The sequence below is a fragment of the Balaenoptera acutorostrata genome, chromosome 2 (genome assembly GCF_949987535.1).
Source record: "Balaenoptera acutorostrata chromosome 2, mBalAcu1.1, whole genome shotgun sequence".
In the NCBI taxonomy this organism is placed as follows: Eukaryota; Metazoa; Chordata; class Mammalia; order Artiodactyla; family Balaenopteridae; genus Balaenoptera; species Balaenoptera acutorostrata.
This window is the reverse complement of record NC_080065.1, coordinates 46,217,627-46,236,588: the sequence shown is the minus strand read 5'-3', so window position 1 is coordinate 46,236,588 and position 18,962 is coordinate 46,217,627. Positions and strand designations below refer to the sequence as shown.

Here is an 18,962-nt window from a genome sequence, read left to right as displayed (position 1 = left end):
CTGTGTATACTACACAAGACCAACAGGCAACCCAAGGGGTGGCTGAAGTCTAGCCTGAGATGGGCCCTAGAGCTTCAAGAACTAGAGGAAAGACTTTGGAACTTCCCTGGAGGTTTGGTCAGCCTCTCCTTCTTCAACCCTACACAATTAGAAACTCTGAAAAGGCTGGACGCAATCTCCATAATCCAGGTTCCTGTAGTTCCATAGCCTATCCACTGTCTAATTTAGGGTTTGAAATCCCTGTTTTGTTTTCAAGCTGATTGTCATCTTAGACCTAACTTTGGATTTCTCATAGTTAGTTACTTGCTTTTTAAGTGAATTTATCAACATTTAAGTTTATAACTTTCTACTGTTGCTTTAGCCCATTTAAGGAGGAACGTTTTCCCAAAAATCAGAAATGTTCTCTAATACCAAATGTCCAGTTTTCTTACTGTGGTATCAAACTAAAGCAAAATTGTATATAATTTTTTTTCTACCTGTTTTCTTAGCTTTCAAAGTAATATGTGTTTAAAATGAAAAGTGAATAGGCTTATAGCCATAATTTAGTTGTGCTGAATTATTTGGCCATAACTTTGGTGGTGATGGAGACCAGATTTATAAGCTGTGGGATCTGTTCTGTTTGGATCTGACAGCTGGCTTCATTAAATATCTTGGAGCTTTTTACTTTGCATGGGGATGGTTGGGAGGGTGGGAACAGCAGTGGAAGAAAGCAATCCACTTTATTTAATGTTCTGCATTTGTTTACTGGTTCCAATCATAACATTGTGCAGCTGTTTGAACAGCTGCCTTTTGATTTCCTTTTGTTTACTGTTTAGGTTTATTAAGCGTGTCTTTAATACCTGTTTATTGTCTGCTTTAGCTTTCCTTCTTTATTAAATATATTTTAATATATACCAGTCTCTTTTGGTCTAGGCATGCTTTGATGATTTAACAAGTTAATTCACTAAAAGAAAAAAAATTTTTAATTCCATAAGTCATACAGAAAGTAGCCTATTCTTGTTTTCTTGTTGTCCCTTAGTTTATTATTTTAGTTAAATATTTTATATTTTGGCAAATGAATTACATTTTGAAATTAAGTCAGAATTTCAGTCATGTTAAATCACCATTTATGTTAACTTTCTAAGTCTGCCAACAGGTAGCTTATTCTACATACTCCAGAATAGTTTTTAAAAAGTTGTCAGACTAATTGTAAAGTACATGAATCTTATTTTAACTACTTTCTCTGAACAAACTGGATACCCAGGAGGTATACACAGACACACAGAGCAAAAAGATAAACCTTATGTTTATTTGTCAGTCTTATTATTTAGCCTATTCAGGTATACTTACTTACTAAACATTTATTCAACGTTGTGGAAATTTTATTCTGTCTTTACAGGTGAGGGACTTGTCCATTGCTTATATGCTGGTGACATTAACTTATCTCTATATTGGAGTCCTGGTTTTTGTTTCATTTCCTTCACCACCATTATCCAAAGATTGTATAGAGCAGGTAAGGCACTGTGTACCCTCTCTGTGTGTGATTGTTTACACCTTCATATCTGCAGAGCAAGCAGTGTGATACAGTAGCAAAATATAATACCAGACAGGCCTGAGTTTGAATACAATCTCTACTATTTACCGTGCATGTGGGAATTTCAGCACCTTCCCCCTCCTTTGTGAGCTTCGGTTTCCTCTTCCATTAAATATTATAATAGATGCTCCATAGATTTTCAGATGGACTCTGAGAAGACCTACTGCATGCTGGCACCTTGTGGTCCTCAAATAAATGATTCCTATTGTATGCATAGTATTTCTGTGTGGGGGGGGAATTGTACTAGCAGTAGTCTTGAATTTATAAACCCTCCACAGACACTATATTCAATTCCCTTATTTTCCAAAGTCCAGATCTGGAAATGTCTTGAATAAACTGGTGTCTTAGTTCATCAGTCCGTAATAATAGGTTGGTACTATGTGTCAAGTATCAAAGCAAAGAAAGACTATTTGACTGTTAAAAAGACAGAGGGAGAGACAGAAAGAATAAAAGAAACATTCTTTTGCGAAAAGGTTGCCATAAATAATATTTTCTTTGCTTTGGCCTGTCATAAACCTGGGAATAGTGTAATCTCTAGTTTTATGTAACTGAAGAATTTCTCACAAGAAATAGCATGCACAGGTGATTTTCTTTCTAGGCAGAAGAAATTCCTCTAATAGAGTGTAGTGGAGTATATAATATGATTTATTACAGATGAATTATAAAGGTTATTTCAGCATAATAGTGGTAATAATGTTCTCATCTTTATAAGATAAATAGGTTTGAGTTATTGCTGTTATGATAGCTTGAAATGTTCTCTTGATTTCCTTGATTCCAGAAGTTCTTTGGCTTGGCAGCCAAATGTTTGCTGAAAATTCCCCTGATGTGAACAATCCCATATAAAGCCCACTCCCTTGGGAATGAGAATATCTGTGGTATTTGTATTTGCAAGGAAAAAAAAATCTGAGTGATTAGCTTTTTTTTTTCTTAGATGCCTAACGAAAATGGAGAAAAGAATCATGAAAGGAAGGAGAAATAAATTATTTTCTATTTATTGATAGACTGTACATAATAATGATAGTAGGTGATAGATACACTCTCACCTTATTCTGTAATCTTACTTTGAAAGTGCTACAGTGTTTCAGAGGAGGAAAAGCAAGAGAACTATTAAGGATGAAGTAGCATTGAATTAGCTATTTAAATTTATTCAAACAAATTTATGCTTGAACCTTATAGAGCAGTACTTCTCAGACTATCAGTGGTGGACAAGGTCTTCTTTGTTGTTGTTGTTTCAATATCAAATCATTTGCAGACTGATACTTTTGTAAAATGCCACATTTTTATTCTAATGTCAAATGTCTTTAAGTTTCCAAACACTTACTTTCAATTTCTGTACTTAGCTCATTGAAGAATAATAGCTAACAAACAGTTTGTGGATGGACGCCCGTCCACAAACCACAGTTTGAGTGGCACCCATGTTCAAACGAAGCGAAAAAAATTCCATTTTATAAATTTGTATATACTGAATTTGATTTGTAACATTATTATCTTTCTTGGATTAGAATTTTTTAGACAACTTCCCTAGCAGTGACATCCTGTCCTTCATTGCAAGGATATTCCTGCTGTTCCAGATGATGACTGTATATCCACTCCTAGGCTACTTGGCTCGTGTCCAGCTGTGGGGCCCTATCTTCGGTGACGTTTATCCTAGGTAAGGGCTCTTCTCTTGACCAGCAAAATGTGCCAAGCAACAAATGACTGTGCAAACAGGTCAGTTTAAAATGTGACTGATCCTTTTGCTATAAAAATTTGCCTAATGAACAGTGAAAAATTTGCCTAACACCAAGGATAGATCCTTGGTGTTCTTGTCCCAGAAGAGCTTTAAAAATAGAAGCCTCTCCCTTGTCCAGAATGATTTAAAGTTAATTCCTTCCTGTGTATTTGTGTTAGCTCTGATACCAGTTATATTTATCTTATGATTTAGTCGCCATTAATCTACTCTTCGCCAAGAAGTTAATAGTATGTAGGACCTGTATGGCTAATGAGAAGCAACTCTTTTAATTGTTGGTTATTGATATTTACTTGTATATTTTACATTCATGCATTTTTACATAAATGATCATTGTTTAGGATTGAAGGTGAGATACATAACAAGTTTAATTTCTTATTTGCTTCTGTAACTACTGCTGTAATTTTTAATCTCTTATTGGTAATGGAGGAGTTGTGAGTCCTTTTGAAAATCTGTTCAAAGCTAGTCACCCTCATCCAAGAGAAGTTTCCATATGCTGCTTCAGGTTTCCCTGAAACTTCCTTGTGGACCCCTGGTTAACTCCTACTCTTAATTAAGTTTTATTATAGATTCATTCTAGTAAAAAGTACCTAACCCTGACCTATTTTATTGGGAATAAATGATCTTAAATGAAGAAAACTTTTGGATAAAATTTGAACAAAATTACATTTACGGTAACCAGCTAAACAAGTGGTCTTAACCAGTTTATTTGAAGTGAACTAATGCAGTCTTTCCCCTCATTTAATAAATAATTAGTTATAAATATGTAGGTTTAAAAACACAAAAGCTTTTAAAAGCAGAAATCAAGAGTTACCAGGCTTCTAGCATTGACAATAGCAGCTACAGTTTTCACATTGGATTTCAGTAAATATTATTCCTATTGTGTTTATACACCCTGCTATATTTACATTCACCAAAATAAAATAAATACGAAGAAGTAATAGATGAAAAACATTCTAGGTAAATGCCTTATTCCTGTTTTCTGCCATTATTTTGCGTAATGTTGGCTGTTAGAATGTTTTTTCTTCTTGGAAAAAGTCTGGAATTCCCTTTCGTGTTCACATTACTTTTCTTCCCCTGCCACCAAGAACATATTATCATTTATCCTACAGTTACAAGTACTCTACAGACTGCATACTTTGGAGCATACTTTTTGATTTCAGGACCCCTTTACACCTTTAAGGTTTGAGGACCCCCAGGAACTTTAGCTTATGTGGGTTATATCCATCAATATTTAACGTATGAAAAATTAGAACAGAATTTTTTAAATGTTTATTAATTTATTTAAAAAGCAATAATAAAACCATTACTTGTTAACATAAATAACATTTTTGAAAAATAATGATTTTCAAAAAACTTTTCTTTTACATTTCAAAACTGATTAATGACATTAAAACTGATTTAATGTCTGATTTGCTAGTAGATTATTGGATTCTCCTAGCTTCTTCTGCATTTATTCTGTTGTAATGTGTAATTTTTGTTTAAATATATGAAGAAAATACACCCTCCCATAGACACATAGTTGGAACAAGAAGGAGTACTTTTAATAGCCTTTTCAGATCATTGTGGATATTCTTCTTTGATATTATGCCATACCTTGACAAGTGGTAGTTTTTTAAAAGTTAGTTGAATCTGAAACTCAGTTACATTAAAATCCATTAGTCTATCTTACACTTTGGATCTTTTAGCCATGCATGATTTTATAACATCAGGGTTAGTCCTTTGGAAAATATTGGTTCAGTGAGTTCTGTAGATCTTCCAAATGTTGACACACTTCATTATGCACACTTCAAAACCCACATTCATTAATATCAAAAGTCTTTAGATATTTATTGGAAAACTGTCGAGCTCTCATGGTGGCAAATACAAGCTCTCCAAAATTCTAGTTTTTACTCGAAAGCTCAAATATTATCATTGGCAACACAAACTACCAGTTGCTTTCCTTGAAATGACAAGATCATATCATTCATTTTCAAGAAAATGTCTGTCAAATACCCAAGTCTGAAGAACCATAGTTTGTCTGCCTTTCAAGTAAAAATAGCGGTCTTCGGATAAAACGGCGGGGTTGTCCCCCAGCTCAGTTGCACAAGTACTTTTCCTCAAGACAACCTTTTTACTTCAGTATGCAGCAGATGTGCTTTATTATATACTTCCTATTTGATCATACAGAATACTAAAAAGATGTATGTTCGAAGTATGAGATTTAATAAAACATAATTTTTACTCCTTTATCAAGGACAATTTTTAATAAAACTTTTTTTTTTTTTTTTGAGAGTGTTTGGCAGTAAAGAATACAGTATAGAATACAGACAGGTGCAGCTGCCTCTATCCATGCTAAGGGGGCAGCAGTTTACCCACCAATGCTTTTGCAAAGCAAGTAATGTTTTGTCTGATTGGAAAATAATTTTTACCTCAGGGCTTCCTGAAAGGGAATTAGGAACTTCCCTGGGGTTCGTGGTTACACTTTGAGAACCACTACTTTGGAAAATACACAAAATTGATTCCTTTTACAATATAGAAATAACAAAGGTCCAACCAATGTCTCTCTCAAAGCTCTGAAACAATTTTAAGGTTGGAGTTTCTGGATAAATAGTAAGATCTGGAAGCCTGAATATCTTTGTAATTCATCAAGATGGATGACTAACCACTTATTTGTGTAAATAATTTTCCTTATTTTTAATTCTTTCTGTAGTCTATACCTAGGATTAATTAACCTCTGATAACTTGGGCTCAAAATGTTGCTTTGATGTGTAAATTTGGCTTTTAAGGATCATTTTTGGGGGAAATGGAGTTATTTCTTGAGCATCGTATTCCATCTACATTATGTTTATTTGTGTCCAGAAGTGATTCCCAAACCTTGAATTGTTAACATCTGGTTCAAGTTATTTAGCAGATATTCTATTCATGGTAAATACTGAATAGCTTTAAATGACTAAATCTGAAAAATAAAAACCTGCCCATTTTGCCTTACCCCTTAATAAAATTTATTTTTCTAATTATAAAAGTAAACACTTTACAAAGAAATATTGTAAAACATAAAATTTGTTAAATATAGAAACAAAGAAAAATTACCCCAAATCCCAAATTATAACACAGTCAATACACCCGTTTCAGTGTATTTCCTTCTGATATTTTTTCAAGTGCTTTCAGACTTTCTTGTATAGTAAAAATCTAACTAACTTTTCCTCAAGTTGCCTAGATGGATTTTTACCATCTAGGTAACGGTGATTACTTATTTTTAATGTTTTTTAATATATTCCATCAAGTAAATTGTTACCCTGCCATATATCTAGGATGCTTCTGTCTTTTCACAAATATCTTTATGTTAATAGCTTTTTCAATTATTTTCTTATGATTTTCCACCCAAATGGAATTATGTGTCAAAGAATGTGAACCCTGATACACACTACCAGTTTGCTCCTACAAAATTTAACCTATTTATATAATTGCACAAAAGGGCCAGTATCACTGTCCCATCACCAGTATTGAGTACTATTGTTGCCTTCTATTTATGCTGTAATTTCATTGTCAAGTTTAAGACATTCTCATTTTAAAGATGATAATAATGAATTTTATTCTCATATTAATTGTTATAATTTGCCTGTTTTTATATTTTTTCTTCCTCCAAACTCTCTTCTCAACTTTTAGCATTTTCCACGTGTTGATTCTTAATCTAGTTATTGTGGGAGCTGGCGTGCTCATGGCCTGTTTCTACCCAAACATAGGAGGAATCATAAGGTACTGCCTGTAAGGGAACTTTGCCCCTTCATATATTGGTCTTTATTTTTATGCTTTTCCTGTTGTTGTTGTAGTTGTTGTTTTGATATAATTGTATAAAATTCCTGTGAGTATTTAAAACCGGTAACATTCAAATGTAGTTCCCTGGTATCAGTTAAGGTGCTCGTTATCTTCCATTTCTGCCTATTCCTGACTCTAGAAGTCCCATTATCCCTTAGCCTTATTTACCTTTCCCCTTCTCTTTTTCTTTTTCTCATAATTTTCCACTGTATTCCTTTTTCTTTATCCAAAATAAAGTTGTTTTTAATATATAATATATAACTTCTTGGGGTACCTCAAATGTCTCTAATATGTCAAGGCTATGTCCTAACTTTCTTAATCCCTTTCTACTCAAGAACATATTTCAGTGTCAATTGTAGTCATAAAGTAAGAGTTTAGATCCCAGATGGCTCTTTCCTTAATATCCTTTCTCCAAATACATTGTGATAGGTTGAGTAGATTGGGAATATATTTGTGACCTCAGATTCTCACGGAAAACTGAAATTTAGAATAATCTGATTTCCTTGACCTGTAGAGAGCAGGACTGGGTCACTTTTTGGAAGACCCTTACCTAAGAAAGTAGCAGGAAACAAAAGGGGAGACTTTTAGCCTGATGCTTATTGAATATAATGGATTTACAAGTTCCCATTAACCTGTTTTCAAGAAAACTAAGTATAGGGAAGGAGAGAAGAAAGTATGGGTTCCTCTGTCATGTGTTTAGGTATTTTTGTTACTATCTTTGATAATTATGCTGAATGCCAAGGAGGCACTCTCAGTCTTAAGCAGATGCTAGCAGTCCTTCAACAACTCAGAATTTATAATTAGTTTATAAAAGATCAAAGGTAGGAAGCCTATCTCCAGATGTTTCTGAGGAAGTAGCCATAATCACTGAGATACAGAGGAACTAGGGAGATTTGAGAGATGAATAAAAAACTCTTTGTCAAGCAGATGCTATAAAGATGAACAGGAAATAATATTTTATATTAACTTAGCAAGTAAAATAAGTTTTAAACTCAAATGCTTTATGTCAACAACAAATGAATCAAAAACAATTTTATTGTAATATCAGACTGAGGAGGATTTAAATTGTACTATATTTACCATAATTGTAAATCAGAAAAACGCAGGATGAATATTAACCCAAAAGCTTTTATTTTGCAGATATTCAGGAGCAGCATGTGGCCTGGCCTTTGTATTCATATATCCATCTCTCATCTATATAATTTCCCTGTACCAAGAAGAGCGTCTAACATGGCCTAAGTTAATCTTTCACATTTTCATCATTATTTTGGGCCTGGCTAACCTAATTGTTCAGTTTTTTATGTGAAATAGTCAACTGTCTTCTCCAGATCTTTCATGGTGTTTTGAACTCTGACAACAGTCCCACATAAACTCACTTGTAAGTGCTGTTGTTGCCGTAATTATTAATGTTTTCCTAAGGTAATTTGAAACCAAGGGAAATAGTGGTCCATTAATAAGTAATTCTTGTTAGAATGGGGAAAAGGGCAGTAAGAGTGGTCTTAATCTCTTTACCTTTTTCGTATTCACTCATCTCTTCATTCTCACTGTCTTTTCTGAGTAGAAATGTATGCCCCTAGGAAAAATCATGCTGGGTTTTGCTTTTAGAGATGCAGGGTGGGTGGGTTTATTCTGGCTACAATAATGATTCTCAGAGTGTCAGAGCAACTATATTGCCAGATCCCATTTCTGTTTTATGTTTCAGTGATTCACTTTTATTTTATTACTTGCTATATCATTTCTGCAGTTTGCCCAAACCTTTACTGTTTTGGACAGTAAACCAAATACCTCATTTTAAAAAAGAAGTGTCCATGACATCAGTGTTAGTAGAGTGAATTCTTACGTGAGCCCTTAATCTCTGTTTTAAAAAAGAAAGAAGGAAAAAAAAAAAAAGCAATGTCAGCACAGGCCCCATGGTCATGAAACTTATGTAAAATAAAGGAACTAGGAGAGAGTTTGTTGCTATCTGACTCCTCTTTTGTTTCTAATCCAGTTCCAGTTCCCCAAGCCACATTTTGCATAGGAACAAGTATGATTGTCCTCATAGACCCAGGGGGCTCTTTGGCTTTTTGGACCCCTGAGGATTGCATAGGATGTGATGTCAGGACCAGTGAGGAAGAATATAGGAAGCATGGAAGAGAGGGATATATGAGGCGTTAAGGGAATAGAGAGGGGCCAGAAAGAGTGAGGCCTCCTTAAAAGTGTATTCTCTGCTGGGGGGTGAAAGTGATTTCTTCAACACAGGAAAGGATTACTTCTGTTCAAAGTATGACCCCCTCAACTTACTTCTGTAACTGTCAGGGTAGAGGTTAAATCCCCAAAAGAAAAACTACTTGGATCTGAGAAAAGGATTAGGGAATCTGAATTCTTTGATTGGCACTCTCCTCTTTTTCTTTCAAACTAAAAGCTAAACCAAAATCTAAATCCATGTCTTTCATGTAATATAGCCTCCATGTTCAGCTGGAAAAGTTAGATTTCTCTAATTTTATGATACCATTAAACAGTGTATTGTGTTAATACACATCCCAAGATAATGTGTAGATTTGTGTTATTTTCCTTCCTTTGAGAAAGACAGGTGAAATGGTTTTTTAAACCTGGTAAAGTGCCCCAGATTCAAGACCAGCCGTTCTTCCTTTTAGCAGAGCTTTCTATCTGGTCCATAGACCCATACCTATACTGATGAACTATATTGCCTAAAGCTCTTTTTTAAAAAGTCTCATTATGAAAGTTCTCAAGCATACACAAAAGTAGAAAAAAATAATATGATAAATCCCCCCATACCCATCCCCTACATTTAGTAATTATAAGACTTTGCCGCATTGCTCACCTATCCCCCTTTTTTTCTCTTCCACTGAAACATTTTAAAGTCAATCTTCAAGTTATGTCATTTCATCTCTACAAACCTTAATATGTACTTGAACTTAGTTACGTTTATTGAGGGAGAGACAGTCTCTCTGAAGTTTTTTGTTGTTGTTGTTAGCAGAAACTGCTGGTAGAAGTTAGGTAATTAGAAAATTCTGCATTACGTGTCTGGATCCCTGTGTTAACCTCTCTTAGAACAGGAATATAAGGCGTGGAGAAAATGTGTCTCTGTGCCTCTGCATCTTTATGATTTGAGAGTTTTGTTTAGTTAGAGACATAGGAATCAAAAGCCAGACCTTGAGAGATCTTCCAGGCTTAATCCTTGTTTATCTCTAGTTGCCTCTCTTGTCTTTAAAAACTTCAGAGACAAAGTTGCATTGCCTTTTTTCAATGATATACTTGAATGTTTTAACACATAGAAAAGTGATTTGATATATTTTTGCACATTTAATTATCAAAGTGAATATGAAAATGAATGCATTTTTGATTAAACTAAAAAGCAACGTGATATTTGCTTTTTGTTTTCTTTAAGAGACTTGCTGATTTAGAATTTCCAAAATCCTATGTTAGACTTATGCTGAATGCTGAATGACTTTGCCTCCTTAGGTTTTTCTTCACAAAACCAGCTCCTTTGGCCTATTAATTAGCTTGGTCGGAAAACTCTTTGTGTACATGTGTCCTGGCTCACAAATTAGAATGATGAGATGAGATCTCATTCTGATTATATTACAATTAATTTTAGACTTTCTCTGCTGTCATCTCTTTGAATTTTCTAATTAAATTTCTTTCACTTTTTGCTCTGATGTGGTTAATCTTAGTTTCTTTGAATTTAGCTTATTTAACACATAACTGAAGACATTATAAAATTTAAAATAGCTTGTTTAGAGAGTTCTTCCTTGGAAAGGCTCTGGATGAATATGTGGTATGCTAATACTATTGCCAGAAAGGACAAAGAAATATGCTTTGACATTTGACACCTATGGATGATCATCCAAAATCAGTTTCATCATCACACCCAAAAAATGTATTGGAAAAAGAATAAACTTACCCACAAAAAGGGACTGTGTTAGAGGGAAATATTCACTTCATTTACACTAAATATATTTTGCAAATACAATACAGCCACTAAATGTAGAGGCAGAAGAGTTTTTGGTTTCTACTTGGAGTTCATTAGGAGAATTTTTTTATCTGTATTTTGACTTACTCATTTCCATAAATAATTGAATAACTACTATCAGGGAGGGGGAAATTTCCCCCCATTCCCTCTTGAGTTCTTTTGGCTGGTCTAATAATTAAATTGACCCAAGACATATTAACGGGAGAAAGAAGCAAAACAAAACAATTTAATTTGCATGTGTAGAATTCTCATAGAAATGGGACCCCCGAAGTGACCAAAGCAAGCTGTTCATATATCATTTTTAGACAAAGAAAGATTTGTGAAGATTTAACTTATGCTAGGGAGCAAACTGATGAAGAAGTAACAACATTTGTGTATAGTACAGCTTTTTAAGCCTTGAGTTCCCTAACTCGGGTGATAAGGACGCTTTGTAGCCTCCTGGTATAGGGAGGATACCTTCACCTGGGAGATTTATTTCTCGCTTTCCTGGGGAAGGGGTAAGTCAGAGTGTTTTTTAATGTCTTTTGTTTCCACCAGCTCTTTCTCAAGTAACTTTAATTCAAAATAATCACTATGCCACTGTGGTGTATCTTGAGGCAGCCTGTCCTGAGCCCCCAGCACTGCCATGTTCGGTACTTTGGAGGAGGCAAGTATGTATAAGACATCACTCATATCCTAAAGGAACTTGTGGTCTAGTAAAGGAACTACGCCTACAGTTGACTATAACGCAAGGCACTTTCAGACAAAGAGAAACAGATCCCTTCCAGTCGGGATCCTCAGGGAGGGCAGGTAAAGGAAGCTGAGTGGTAAAGCTGCAAGGACACATTTTCAGCCTTCTCCTAATAACTGTACAAAATTGTAGGTGTTTGACACATTCACCATCAAGTGGGATCTTCTAAAGTGTAATTGCTTTTACTTTGGCAAATTTTCTCTAGGATAAGTTTTATAAGAAATATTTAACTGCCTCTGTATACTGTTTATTGTTCTCTTTGCATTTTAACACTGCAAGATTCACTTGTGTGAATCTTGGACAGCAAAGTACAATTGGTCAATAGGGGAAATAATCAGTAACACATTGGGCAGTACAAACAGAAAGATTCTATAAGATTTTCTCTCCAAAAATTTGACTTATTTATCTGTATTCAAAACGTCAAATGTTTGGGCTCATTGATTAGAGCAGAAAATATTGATGCTGCTTGTTTTCTTTACAAAGGACTGACCTGTTGCTTTTTAGAATCTGGTCGTGGTGATGTGGTGGTGGTTTGTTTTCTCATCCCAGTTCGAACGTGCAAAAGAAAATCCAAATCTAGCTGACACCTAAACAATAGAATGTTACATTAGTTTGTTGTCCAAAATGGAACGCGCACAAGGCAGCCTGGCTGGCCCCAGTTTCACAGTCGACTGCCGACTTCACTTCAGATTATGTAAACATGTATTGCAAAACAGCTCTGACGGGAACCTCATAACCTAAACGCTATTCTCTGAAATGTAATTTGTTGTCTTTTTATATAAAAGAAGAAATTAAATCAAAATTATTTTGAAGAAAAATGACTCTGGGATTTTGTTTAATTGAACTTTGCCAGGAAATGACATTGCCTAGTAGCACTGACCCCAGGGTAGAAGGAGTCCATCTTTTGCAGGGTCAGACTTCTCAAGTGACTCTGCGTGTGTCACATCAGGTCCCTCAAGTGACCGATGCATGTCTTACATGCCCTCCCTCATGTTCTAGATCCTAAAAAAAAAAAGGTGTATGCTTTGTATGTTAACCAAAACCTAAAATGATCATCCCTTTTGGACAATAAACTGTGTGACTTCTCCCTCTAAGAGCATTTCAGAATGAATGTGGCACTTCAGATAAGTGTAGCCCAGTTTCTGGCAAAGAGCTTAGTATCATAATCTTACAGAGCCATTTAAGGCAATAGAGAGCTCTTATCTTCTGCCTGCCTTAAGTGAAATTCCTTTTTTTCCCCAATGTCATTTTTTTTTTTTATATTTCTCAACTCTTCTGCAAAGATAAAATAAGGCTATGTCTTTTTAAAAGATTAAAAATTCCTCCATTCTCCTTATTCATCTCAGGCCATAAAGTACAGGGCTGGGATAGGGATTAGAAAGGGCACACTCTCTGCAGATTTTTCCTCCTTTGGGTCTCTCTTGATGTCCCAAGTAATCCAACTGTGTTTGGTTTTAACAGACACTTAATATACACTTGTTTAATCAATCAGTTAATGAGGCAGGGTTCCACTTTAATGGAAAACAATAATTGCTACTTTTTGAGAGTGTTTCGTTTCTACTTGGAGTTCAATACCCAAAAAAAAAAAAAAAAAAAAATTGGGCCAATCTGGTTCAGAATTAGTCTCTCGGCCAATATTTAAGTACTAACCGGATGCCAGACTCTGTGCTAAGCACAGAGTATCCAGTGGTGAACAAGGTGGATGTGGCCCTGACAGTCAGCATCCTTGCCCACCCTCTGAACTCCGGCAGCTGGTCATTTTCCAAGATAAAACTTTGATTATAATCACACAAAGTTATGTAGACATGTGGACAAATACTGGAAGGGGCCACAGAAGAATAAATGTGGGTTACCTGTTGAAGTGATGAGGTTCTAGGTGAATCATTTATGTTGTTACTTTATTATCTGCATGACAAACTTTCTAAAAGGATGTCTGTTAATAAAAGAAGGCTTGTAGAAATTTATCTATACTCAAGCCATGAAGTAAAGGACCAACTTACAAAGAACCTTTGGAATGGGGGATAGAGGTCATTGGTTACAGGGCAGGTCCAGGTTTAGTGGGGCCTGAAGTTATATAATTTGTTCTACCCTCTTAAGGAAAAACATACAAAATTAGGAAGAACCCCATACAAGTGAGGATCCCTTGCTTTAACTTTTTTTAGCTTTAAGGTAAATCATCCGCACAGCTCTGGGGACGGGATTTAGAAGACCGAAGGAGGTGTAATGAAAAGTTTCAGCACTCGGATATGTCAAGCTTTGAGTGCCTCTGCCACCTTTAAGAACTGCAACTTTTACTAGATCTGAGCCTTTACTTCTGAAAGAGTCTAATTGGATTTAGCAAAATAGCATGGGATACAAATTCAGTAATGGTTAATATGGGATCACAATAGGACATTTTTCTTTTTTAGATTAGAGAGTTTTTACTTGGGGATGGGTTTTGCAGCGGGGAGGGGGGGGTGTTCCTTTTAACTTTACAGAAATAATAGAGTTCAAAGATACTGTTTGTCAAATACCTATTCAATGAATCTTAGAGATGAGGAACATTTTAAGGGCTCTTGATGCAGAAAACAAGCCACCAAAAGCAACATTAGAATAAGGTGACATTTATTTATTTATACTTCACTTTGTCCCGGAAGGGACCTGTTTTCACTACAATAAAGTAAAATCAACTTTGCACAATTAAGTCTCTTTTTTAAGAGACTAAATTAGAACTTTATGACACTCCTTAAGGAGAGGAAACTATTCAAATAATTATACCTTTTATAATTTTATAGTTCTTTGTAGCTCATATTATAGTTCTTTATTGTAGGTAGATAAAGCATAATTCAATGCAGTAAACGTATTGATGATTGTCCTAGAATTGGAAATGCAAATATAGAGTTATCCTTCCCAGTGCTGCTAGAATTCTCTTAATGTAACATGACCCTGATTATATCCCTCTGTAAAATCCTTCAGTGCCCCAGTAGAAAAATGGGCAAGGGCCTTTGTAACAGACAGCTCTCAGAGGAACAACTGCAAGTTAACATGAAGATTTTAAAAGTTCAGAGTCAAAATACTGATCTGTGCTAACGGATAAACCTCAAAAACATTATGAAAGTGAAGGAAGCTAGATGCAAAAGACTAACAGTTTCATTTATATGAAATGTCTAGACAGGGCAAATTTATAGGAACAGAAAGCAAAATAGCAGTTGCCTCTGGGGGTGGGAGCAGGGATTCACTGTATATGGCTATGTGGAGGAGATTTTCTAGGGTGATAGAAATGTTCTAAAAGTGGATTATGGTAATAGTTGCACAACTATATAATTACTAAAATCATTGAACTGTACACTTACATTGAATTTTATGAAGTGTAAATTATCCCTTGAAGCAGTTTTAAAAAAGGTTCAACCTCAGTAGAAAAGTAATTTAAAATGCTTTCTCCTTGTCAAATACTAAAATAATAATAACATTATTATTATACACTGAAAAAGGTATGGGAATGAACACTCATACACAAGCGGCTGGTGTAAAAGTGGGTGTAAACTTTCTGAAGGTAATTTGACAGTATGCATCAGAGCCTCAAAATGCTCATATACTTTGACTCACTTCCAGATGTATGTCCTAATTGGAAGGTGTGGCTATATAAACACAAAGAGATATTTATCTCTTTACTATTTGTAATGGAAGAATTAGAAACAACCTAAATGTCCAACAATAGGAGATAAATTATAGAATACTCATCAATAGAATACTGTTTAGCTATTTAAAATGATGATGCAGATGCCTATATGTAATAAGTGTCAAAAAGATGTTTATAAATATAAGTCAAGAGAGAGTACAATTATGTATAGAATTTAAAACATTTGTGTATATATATGTATATATTTGGAAGTTTATATAACATGAATATTGGGCATCTCTGGGTATTAGGACTATTGGGTGTTTCTTTTCTCGTTTGTTTATCTGTATTTTCTAAAGTTTTTAAATGTATCATGTTTTATGAAAAAAAGCAATAAAAGGTTTTTTTTCTTAAAAAAGAAAATATCTTTCACTGACTTCTCATGACTTTAACTATAAGGACTTTTTAACTTTTGATAATATAACAAAATCCTTTGGACCCTCACACAATAGTAGTTCTGTTTTTAGTATTTATTGATTTATAAAAATAATAACCAAAAGCTACTATAACTTCTATACCACTTATACATAGCTTTGAATATATTATTAAAGTATCTACAAACATTTAAACAAGCGCCCCCCCCACCCCCTGCGCGCGCGCACACACACACACACACACACACACACACACACCCCTTTTAGACCTATTTATTTAGTCTACATTATAAACTTTGAAACAACTCTGTGGTCTGCAGGTTGGGAAGGACCAACCTAGAGAATAAAACAGAAATGCTTTAGCTTGGTAACCAAGGCTTTTTATTACAATCTTTATACCTTTCGAACCTCACACCCGTTCATACAAAACTACTAATTCTCTCTTATTCCCTCTGCTTTTGTACATGCTGTGCCCTGAGCCTGACGTGTCCTTTTCCTTTTGTACACTTGACAAATGTTTATCTTTCAGGACACTGCTTGGAAATCAGCCTTCTTAACTGCCTCCCAGATAGTTTAGGTGCCCCCTTTTCTGTGCTGTCCACTTCACACGTGCTTTTATTGTAGCATTTACCACATTGTATTGTAATCACTGGCTGTGTATATTTCACCATCCAGAGGAGGAAGTTCACCTTTGTACCCACTGCTTCTAGCACATTGTCTGCAATAGAAGAGGTGCCTGCAATCTCAGTTGAATGAGTGCACCGAGAAAGACCCAGTCCTTGCCCTTAAGGCACGTGTAGTCTAGTTAGGGAGAGGTGCCTGTCTAATATATGATTAGTCCTATAATAAAATACGTGAATGAGCACACAGAAGAGTTAATGATTAATTTTGACTTGGTAATTAGGAATTGCTTTCCAGAATAGGGTCCATTTGAATTAAACTTATTTTGACAAGTTGCAGAAAGGAGGAATAAAAGCCTTGAGTCCCTTGTTACATTTTAGAAATTCATTTTGTAGAAAAATGGAAATGACTCACCAGTTACTCCCTGAACTTCCAGCTCTCCAGCTACCCTCAGCCCTAGCTAAGCCTGGTTCCCACTGCCCCAGCTTCCCTTTCCTCTCATCTCATTGTCAAAAATCACTGACAGTAAATTTCCTTTTTAGGATGCTGAGTTAGCACTCTAATCTGGCAAAGAGTTTGCTTACCTGGTCAGATACATGTTTGGGTGGTAAGAAAAAGTGCTATGTGAGGGCATGGGAGAACTGATTTCTAATCATGGCTTTGCCATAGAATCACTGAATAGACTAGGTTTATGACACATTCACACTTTTTTTTTTTTTTAATTTCATTTACTTATTTTTGGCTGCATTGGGTCTTCGTTCCTGTTGCGCAGGCTTTCTCTAGTTGCGGTGAGCAGGGGCTACTCTTCACTGCGGTGGCTACTCTTGCTGCAGAGCACGGGCTCTAGAGCGCAGGCTCAGCAGTTGTGGCGCACGGACTTAGCTGCTCCGCGGCATGTGGGATCTTCCAGGACCAGGGATCAGACCCGTGTCCCCTGCATTGGCAGGCAGAGTCCTAACCACTGCGCCACGAAGGAAGCCCCACATTCACACTTCTTGGCCCTCAGTTTCTTCTTTAGCCAAATTGGAGGTAGTTAGAATAATTATATCTCTTTTACCTAATTTATATAATTATTTAGAAGAATATATAACACTGTATGTAAAAACACCTTATTAAGCTGTGATACACTGTACAAATGCTCAGTCTGGGGATTATATCATTACATTCCTGAAAACACTTCCTGGAATTGGCCAGACTCCTCCTATTGAGGGGCTGTACAGCTTAAGAAGAGAAGCATGGCAGTGGGTTGGGAAAAGAAATCTTGTACAGTCAGATGAATGGTTTTCAAGTGAGTGTGGGTGATAAAACATCTGGAAATCATAGAAACACAAAATATTGATGCATTTAATTACATCATACAAATCAGGACTACTTAGTCCTAGTTAGTCCTGACTTTTCTGGCAAAACCATGATTATGTTATATGTATACAAATAAAAAGTAAAGGAGATATCCTACTCCTCAGCTCTTTCCTCAGTCTAAGCCCAAAGTAGGGTTACTTGAGCCCTTTACTCACTGTAGTAGTCAGGGTTCTCAGAAAAATAGAACCAATAGGAGACAGGTAGATAGATAGATGATGATAGACAGATAGATAAATAGATGGATAGGAAGGTATCTTAAAGAATTGATTCACGTGATTGTAGAGGCTGGTAAGTCCAAAATCTGCAGGGCAGGCTGGCAGGCTAGAGACCCAGGAAAGAGCTGACGTTACAGGCAGCCTGCGGGCAGAATTCCCTCTTCCTCAGAGGATGTCAGTCTTTCTCTTAAGGCCTTCAACTGATTGGATGAGGCCCACCCACATTATGGAGAGTGATCTGCTTTACTCAGAGTCTTTTTTTTTTTTTTAAGACTTTTTTTTTAAAGGAATTCCTTTATTTTTATTATTTATTTATTTATTTATTTATTTTTGGCTGTGTTGGGTCTTCGTTTCTGTGCAAGGGCTTTCTCTAGTTGCGGCAAGCGGGGGCCACTCTTCATCGCGGTGCGCGGGCCTCTCACTATCGCGGCCTCTCTTGTTGCGGAGCACAAGCTCCAGATGCGCAGGCTCAGTAGTTGTGGCTCACAGGCCCAGTTGCTCCTTGGCATGTGGGATCTTCCCAGACCAGGGCTCGAGCCCGTGTCCCCTGCATTAGCAGGCAGATTCTCAACCACTGCGCCACCAGGGAAGCCCTACTCAGAGTCTATTGATTTCAGTGTTTATCTCATCTTAAAAGGAACTTCAGAGCAACATCCAGCCATGTTTGACCAAATGTCTGATACCACCGCCTAGCCAAGATGGCACAGAATTAACCATCATACTCACCAACTTTCAAATCACAGCAGCAGGTTGCAAACAGTTTCCCCCTCCCTTCCTTATCAGTTTTCCAGGAATTTCTTAAGGCTGAATGTCCAATGGCGATGCTGGGTATGCCGTGTTAGGAGATAGCATGTCATGTAATAGCAGGTCCAGCAGACAGCAGATCTGAAACACTGAGACATGAGGCCCAACTGGGACAGCTTCCAGGG

At 36.0% G+C, this 18,962-nt stretch overlaps 1 protein-coding gene across 6 annotated transcripts in view; it reads left to right on the top strand.

The window, feature by feature from the left end:
* The window catches only part of SLC38A9 (solute carrier family 38 member 9), a 104,849-nt gene extending 89,044 nt beyond the window's left edge, over positions 1–15,805 (top strand). For 4 of the 6 annotated variants that reach the window (XM_007195597.3, XM_057540683.1, XM_057540682.1 and 1 more), the window contains 4 exons: positions 1,379–1,492; positions 3,076–3,224; positions 6,951–7,040; positions 8,241–15,805. In XM_007195597.3, the coding sequence (XP_007195659.3) occupies positions 1,379–1,492; positions 3,076–3,224; positions 6,951–7,040; positions 8,241–8,406 (519 nt within the window). In that variant the 3' untranslated portion in view covers positions 8,407–15,805. Of the gene's footprint in view, positions 1–1,378; positions 1,493–3,075; positions 3,284–6,950; positions 7,041–8,240 lie in introns of those variants that run through there. The other 2 variants (XR_009007147.1, XR_003621799.2) reach the window with 2 other exon arrangements.
* Positions 15,806–18,962: the final 3,157 nt, after the last annotated feature.